The following is a 6,959-nucleotide window of genomic DNA, read 5'->3' as shown; positions in this document are numbered from 1 at the left end:
TTTTTTCTTTTTTCCCCCCCCCCCCCCCCGCCCGACACGCAAGGCTCCATTTCGGCCGGGGCAGAGGCGGTGAAGCCGACGGTTCGGAAGCGTCGCGGAAGGGGCAACGTTGCGAGCTACGCACCCGGTCACTATTTCAGGCCTTTGAAAGACGAGGCGTTCGACGCAAGGGCGTTGTAGTATGGCGCGCGCTCAGCAGGGGGGCGAGCACGTGCTGTGCGAACGTTTGGGAATGGTGCCGCGTGTGCGCGGCCCGCATCGCATGGGCTGTATGAAGTTGCATGGCGCGTATCAAGCGGTTGCGGCGGGACGGGTGTCCGGGGGCGGATACGTGCGCCGCGGACGCGGCGTATAATCTGCGTCTTGGTGGTGCGCGTGTCAGGGTTGAAGTAGAGCGGGAGCGGACGGCTGCGATGGCGCCTTTCGAACGTAACGAGCGGTAAGAGGGAGCGGGAGCATGTCCGGGACGCATTGGCGGCCCGCGGTTCGCACTGGCGCGTTGGCGGGTGTGCGGTGGATTTAGTGTGGTGTATGTATGATAACTAGCCGTTTTTAAACTTGGATGAGGTCGGCGTGAAAGATGGTTTTGGGGTTGAATTTTCGGGGATGGGTGCCATGGGCTGTAGAAGGAGCAGTCACTGTGTGACTGCGACTTGTACCGCGGGGGACATACTTGTACAAGATCTTGCATGTCCGATCTTGAGCGTTCTTGACGTGATGCCACTCATATGATCTGCATGAGTCTAGATGAAAGTCCTCTCCGGTTTAGTATTTTATGCCACTTGTCGAGCGCCACAAACCCCAAGAAACAAGCTTCAAAAAGAGTCCCCCGCACGGCTGTAAATAGAAATGCCACAAACAGATTCACAGTCCGTCCATGCTGTCGGAAAGGTGACGCTTCGACAGGAGCCTGTTTCGAAAGGCCAGCGCTGAGTTTCCGTCCCGATCAGTTCAGAGCGTCAGACCCATGAAACGTCGCCAAAGTGCCGTGAAAGAGGGCCACGTAATTAGCGTTACTCGTCCGAATTCCGGCGATGGAGTAATGCATTCTTGCGCATCAACGCCATACATGAAAAGCGGCCCGTGATTGAAAATTTGAACGTTCAAAACGGAGCGGTGCCATCAAGAGTCGTTGCGTCAATAATTCAAAATTAAACTCCAGCCAATTTGAATCCCACGCGTCCCGCTTTTCCTAAGCCTCCTTCTTACAAACCCCCGCAACCCCCAAGCACTAACTTCGCACCCGCCCCCGTTCTCCAATTCGCCGCAATCCCGTGCGACCTCTTGTATGCTTCTCGAATACAGTTGCATCGCGCTCGTGTGCCCGACCCCATAAAGGTCTCCTGCTCGCACCCCCCTTCGCCTTCATCTCAATCAAACCTTCACTCGTCCCGCCATTCACTCTCCTGCAGGCTCACCTATCACCGCCTGCGCACACAGCAGTGCCCGACTGCCCGACCCGTCAAACCGACGTACCCTTCCCCCCTGCTGTCTGTGGTTGCGCTCCCCCACAATGGCGACACTCAGCGCCACCACCTCCGAGCACGCCCCTCTGGAAGGTCTGGACCTTTCAATCTCTTCCGCGATCACTGCTTGGCTTCACGCCCTGGGTCTTATCCCCTCCGCCGACGCCCCCCTCGAAGAGTGCGTGCAGGACTGCGTGCCGTTGTGCAAGCTCATGTGCCGCTTCGCGCCCAACCATTTCTCCAGGCGTGACTTCTTCAACACCTCCGGCCCCGTCTCTCCAACCACGAAGCGCCAGGGCCGGTACAACTCCCGCCGTCTAACGCGCGCCTTGGCTGAATGGTACGGCCTCACAGTGCGCTCCTCCTCTCCAGGGCGCGATTCTTCCGCGGGGACTAAGTCGTCAGCGCCACCGGTCCACTTGGCGCCCGCATTGGCCGCTCAGATCACCATGTTCACAGAGACCGACGTTGGGCTGGATAGCCCCATGGATTTACTCGCGGTATCCGAAGTTGCGCTTTGCGCTGCCGTCCACTGTGCAGAGAACGAGGCTTTCATCAAGGCTGTTATTGGCCTGCCTATGCCGCAACAGGACTTGCTACAGCTTTCGATTAAGAGGACGTTCCAGGACCCGGAAACGAGAGACGAAAAGGTTTTGCGTTCGGTATCCGTGAATGATGAGAATAGAACCGATTCCGCGACGCAGTATGCGCAGCAGATCGCCAAGGGAGACGCGCGCCTGACGGCCTCGGTGGGAATTCCGCTCGCCGACTACAAGGCTCTGGCGGCGGAACGGGACGTGCTGAGGAAGAAGCTTGCTAACTCAGAGAAGGAACGTTCGAGAATGGTTGAGGATGTTACTGATTTGAAGGGCAGGCTTGACGAGGCTGGTGACAAGGTCCTCGAGCTTGGTCAACTTTCACGACAAAAGGACAGTCAGCTGGAAGCAAAGACTGTAGCGCTTGTTAATGCCCAAAACGAGCTTCGGCAGGTGCATGTGGCTGCGGAAGAAGTTGACGTACTGAAGTCAAAGGCCGCCACGGTGGAACAGCTGCAGGCCAGTCTCCAAAGGGCGACCAAGCGACTTGAGGAGAATGCTAATTTGCGACACACTACCAGAGAGCTCGAGACGCAGCTCTCCGCCTTCCGGGAAAATGAAGAGCGAATTAACAAGCATAATGACTACATCGAGTTGCAGTTGCGGACTGCCAACGAGCGGGTACAGCAATTCGCTGTACTCTCAGATAACCTCACTAATAGCGTGGAGGACAAGGAAAGAGACATTGCGCAACTGAAACGACAGAAGTCTGAGCTCAGCGACAGACTTGAGATTGCTAACAAGCAGTTGGCATCAATGTTTGTGAGTTCAACAAATGATCTTGATGATTCATCGCCGGAAACGACGCCGAAGAGTGCAGCGACAAGTAACATGAGCGATAGTGTGAAGACAGTCTTGATGGAATGCAGTAGGGCAACTCCTGTCTTTGACGAGAACGTCGTTTGTGATCACCTGTTTGACGAAATAGGAGTGAGGCTGACGTGGTCAGATATCGTAGAATCCGTCAAGGGCATCATGGACGCAATGAAAGAAATGAATGACCGTGAAGTCGGCGCTGTTGAGGATGATGATGAAAGCCACCTCTTTTCGTCAAGTGGTGTGGACGCTTCTGATGCTTCACTCGGAAGCCACCGCAGCGAAGTTGCGACGAATAATGGAAGCAATTCAACCGACGTCGACAGCGGCATAAGCGTGTTGCCTGCGTTCAGTGAACTTGATTCTAAATTGCTGGCAGCAAACTCTTATGCTGGAGATGAGTTTGACTTTGCCGCAAACCAAATGAACGTGCAGGAAATTGCGCTGGCTGTCAAACAGGAAGGGGGCATGCGAGCCATCCCTAGGCCGAGCGAAAAAACTGACACCTCTGAAGACACAATGGACAGCTCTGGATATAGCACCGAAAACACATCTGGATACGAAAATGCAAGAAACGAGAGTGGCATGAGCTCCTCGCAGCAGCCCTCTGGCCCTGGAGCTCAAGGGGATAATTCATCCAGACTTTCAAGCCTCGATCCGAGCAAAGTGAACGCTGCCTTGCAATGCTCAATGTACCGCTCACTTCCGTCTAATGGCAGAGCAACCAGTTTGACGATTAGCGTATTGGGAGGTTTGCGCAGGAAGCAGTCTCGATCCGAAAATACACGTACGCTGGTCCGCGAGGCGCGCTTGGAGTTGGACCGCCTGCAGAAGGCTATCGAAATGATGCGCGCTGAACGGCAAGCTTCGTCTTCGATTTCTACACTTGTGACAGAGCTCGACCGGGCAAGGAAGGAATTGATGGCGGCTCGTGAAGAACTCACCAAGAAAGAAGCCGATAATAAGCGTCTTCGTGACGAGTCTTCGGCCATACTGAGGGAAATGGACACTATGGTGAGGACTCAGACAGAGAAAGAAAAGCGTGACACTACTCTCGTACAGGAGAAGGAGAGGTTGGTGCTTCATCTCCAACAGACGTTGAAGGCTAAGACGGAAGAAGTGAAACAGCTGAAGGTTGATATTCAGTCTGCCAAGACCGAAATCCACTCTCTGCAGCAAGCTGAGAGCAGCTTCTCCGAAAAGCTGCAAGCAAGTGCAGTCATTGCGCGTGCGCAAGAAATGGAAGTTGCTCGACTCAATGCGAAGTTGGAAGCGAACGAGGCATTGACGAAGCAACTGAACGCGATCACAAGTAACACCGAAGGGCTCTCCACCAAGCTTTACAAGCAACGAGAGAGCCATATTGAATCGCTTGCACGGCGCGAGAAGGAGCTCGCGCAAGAAGCACGGGACGAGGCCCTGCGAGTGGCGAAAACCAATGCGAGTGTACTGGATGACGTGCGAGCAACGGCAGCAGCTGCAGCCTTTGCGAGAGGAAATAGCACACATCAACGGTCGATGTCAGCGAGGAAGAACAGTCGTTTTGGAGACTTTTGGAGAAAGCTTTTGCATCTGAATCGGACGACTTCTGACTACGGCGTTCCAGATTCGACGAGTACACTGTACGGCATATTTAGATCACCAAGAAACACCAAGAAACAAACATGAGAAGTGAAAGGAGAGGGCAGAAAGTTGATCGATCGTCTCTTAAGTTGATCGTCAGGTTGAAAGATTACATTGATATGCTGAGAAATGAATACTGCAATTGAATCATGTCTAGCCATTTTGACATGTCTAGCCACTCTAGCCAGTGAAGGTCATGCTGCGATTTGCACTTGGTAGAGCGAAATGAAAGTGCTTGGAAGCCATCTAGTGGCATCGCTGAACACACCCAGAGTGCAGATTTTCGGTACGAGGCGAGAGGATCACTGCTTTAATGGACATGCGGTGCAAGCAAAAGTCACCGACCGCCACTTTGCAAGGCCGGTACGCAGGAATAGTGTTGGTTTCTCGACCTTGCCGTACACGTACACACATCCATCACTTGACCAGGGCAGAAGTTTTGACACGTACTACCATACCGTCTACAGACACATGTGAGATAAGTCGTCAGAGGCTGTGCACCCATGTCGATTCTTTGCAACTCTTGCCACTATTGACATAAATGCGCAGAATGTTATTGTTATTCGGAAGAGGTTCGTTCATCTCAAAGTACTGATAAACCAACTATGTATACTTATAGTACTTCACGAACCGTCCAGAAATGAATGAACAGGACATACATACCTTCTTTCCGAACACGAGTTGTCTACAGAGAGCACTGCTTTCATGAACTGAGACAGGATGAGACAGGAGTGTAGAGATGTCCAAAGGTATGGACGTATTCATAATTGAAGCCACAGCATACGGTGCATACTGCCAATCGCCGCCGACCTCGTACCTCCAACTTTCCCCTTTGTTGTTGGATCTGCATAAGTCTTGTCATTAGGCGTTGTGCAACGGCGAAGATTCTTTAGGTACACATGCACGTGCGTAACTGCGGGAAGCGTTGCAGTCTTTTACACGTGGCTTATGTGGCGTGTGTGTATATGAAGTCAATTCAGAAAGATATCTGTTAAGAAATCCACAACTCAACTTCTACCAATTGCATGCCACTCGCTCCAAATTAGTATCTACGATCAAAACAACGAACGCATCCCTGTTACATTCCTCGGGGTCCCTGTTCCATTCCCCTCCCTTCCTTCTACTCACATCCACACTTCCCTTCCTCCGCTCCTCGCTTCGCAATGCTCCGATCTTCGTTGACTTCCGCCACACGCCGCGGCTTGTCTGCCGCGGCCGCGGAGCCGCCCACCAAGAAGGTGGCCGTCACCGGCGCAGCCGGCGCGATCGGCTACGCTATGCTCATGCGTATCGCCTCCGGCCAGATGTTCGGCCCGCACGTCCCCGTCGAGCTGCAGCTGCTCGAAACCGAGCAGGGCCTCAAGCCTCTGAAGGGTGTCGCGATGGAGATCAAGGACGGCGCCTTTCCGCTCGTGCGCGGCATCACGCAAACCGCCGACCCCAACACCGGCTTTGGCGACGCCGATGTCGCCGTCCTGGTCGGCGCCCGCCCGCGTGGGCCGGGCATGGAGCGTGCGGACTTGATGAACGCCAATGCCGCCATCTTCGCAGTTCAGGGTAAGGCCATCAACGACGCCGCCAAGAAGGACGTCAGGGTGCTGGTCGTTGGAAACCCGGCCAACACCAATGCCCTCGTCGCCGCGGCAAACGCTCCGGATATCGACCCGGCGCAGTTCATGGCTATGACAAGGCTAGACCAGAACCGAGCCATGGGCCAGGTTGCCATCAAGACCGGGACGCCAGTGAGGGATGTAGAGCGTGTAGTCATCTGGGGAAACCACTCAAGTACGCAATATCCCGATCTGTCCAATGCGCTTGTGAACGGCAAGCCGGCTCTGGATGTCATCAATGACACTAAGTGGGTGCGCGAAGAGTTTATTCCGCGCGTGCAAAAGCGCGGCGCAGAGATTATCGGCGCTCGTGGCGCCAGCTCAGCGACGTCGGCCGCGTCAGCTGCGATCGATCACATTCATGACCTGTATGTAGGGTCTGGGGATGCTTGGCAGAGCCTGGCGATCCGATCGGATGGGTCGTATGGTATGGATAAGGACATTTGGTACTCAGTTCCGTGCCGTTGCCCTGGGGATGGCGTTTATGAGAGGGTGTTGGATATACCGTCGCCGGATGAGTACTCGGCTGCCATGATGGACGCGACGAGGAAAGAGCTGTTGGAGGAACGCGATGCGGTCAAGCATCTCCTCCCGGCCGCGACGAGGAAGCAGGCAGGCACCAAGCCAGCACGGAAAAAGAGGGCGAAGAAGGCGACGGCATGAGGTCAAGGCTCCCGTCGCGACACCTTATTTTTGGAACTGGCAGTCGGCGAAGATGGTTACAAAGCTGTTGTTCATTGCTCTCGGCCAAATTGGTTCTCGCGCCGTTAGAGTTACACACCGATTTAAATAGAGTCTTAACAGTCTTCGTGTAGTTCAATGTCACACACGCAAGCAAGGTCTACAAA

General features: G+C 54.2%; 5 protein-coding genes; 2 read left to right on the top strand and 3 right to left on the bottom strand.

Annotated features, from left to right (window-relative positions):
* Window positions 1–136: 136 nt before the first annotated feature.
* CHC_T00007949001 (hypothetical protein) lies at window positions 137–472 on the bottom strand. Its single transcript, XM_005712265.1, has one exon. It carries the CDS (start codon window positions 470–472, stop codon window positions 137–139), a length of 336 nt encoding a protein of 111 aa, XP_005712322.1.
* Window positions 473–1,288: 816 nt separating this feature from the next.
* CHC_T00007948001 (hypothetical protein) lies at window positions 1,289–4,470 on the top strand. Its single transcript, XM_005712264.1, has 3 exons — window positions 1,289–1,320; window positions 1,441–4,303; window positions 4,381–4,470. The coding sequence occupies exons 1-3, from the start codon at window positions 1,289–1,291 to the stop codon at window positions 4,468–4,470; spliced, it is 2,985 nt and encodes a 994-aa protein (XP_005712321.1).
* On the bottom strand, window positions 4,471–4,662 carry CHC_T00007947001 (hypothetical protein). The gene has a single exon (XM_005712263.1). It carries the CDS (start codon window positions 4,660–4,662, stop codon window positions 4,471–4,473), a length of 192 nt encoding a protein of 63 aa, XP_005712320.1.
* A 79-nt stretch (window positions 4,663–4,741) lies between these two features.
* CHC_T00007946001 (hypothetical protein) lies at window positions 4,742–5,360 on the bottom strand. XM_005712262.1 is given in 4 exon segments: window positions 4,742–4,838; window positions 4,839–4,962; window positions 5,165–5,208; window positions 5,209–5,360. The coding sequence occupies 2 exon segments, from the start codon at window positions 5,206–5,208 to the stop codon at window positions 4,839–4,841; spliced, it is 168 nt and encodes a 55-aa protein (XP_005712319.1). The 5' UTR covers window positions 5,209–5,360; the 3' UTR covers window positions 4,742–4,838.
* Window positions 5,361–5,664: 304 nt separating this feature from the next.
* On the top strand, window positions 5,665–6,938 carry CHC_T00008733001 (malate dehydrogenase, mitochondrial precursor). XM_005712261.1 is given in 2 exon segments: window positions 5,665–6,774; window positions 6,775–6,938. The coding sequence occupies 1 exon segment, from the start codon at window positions 5,665–5,667 to the stop codon at window positions 6,772–6,774; it is 1,110 nt and encodes a 369-aa protein (XP_005712318.1). The 3' UTR covers window positions 6,775–6,938.
* The last annotated feature ends 21 nt before the right edge of the window (window positions 6,939–6,959 follow it).

The sequence above is a fragment of the Chondrus crispus genome, genomic scaffold (assembly GCF_000350225.1).
Source record: "Chondrus crispus Stackhouse genomic scaffold, scaffold_9, whole genome shotgun sequence".
NCBI classification, from domain to species: Eukaryota; Rhodophyta; class Florideophyceae; order Gigartinales; family Gigartinaceae; genus Chondrus; species Chondrus crispus.
This window is presented reverse-complemented; position numbering and strand designations above follow the sequence as displayed.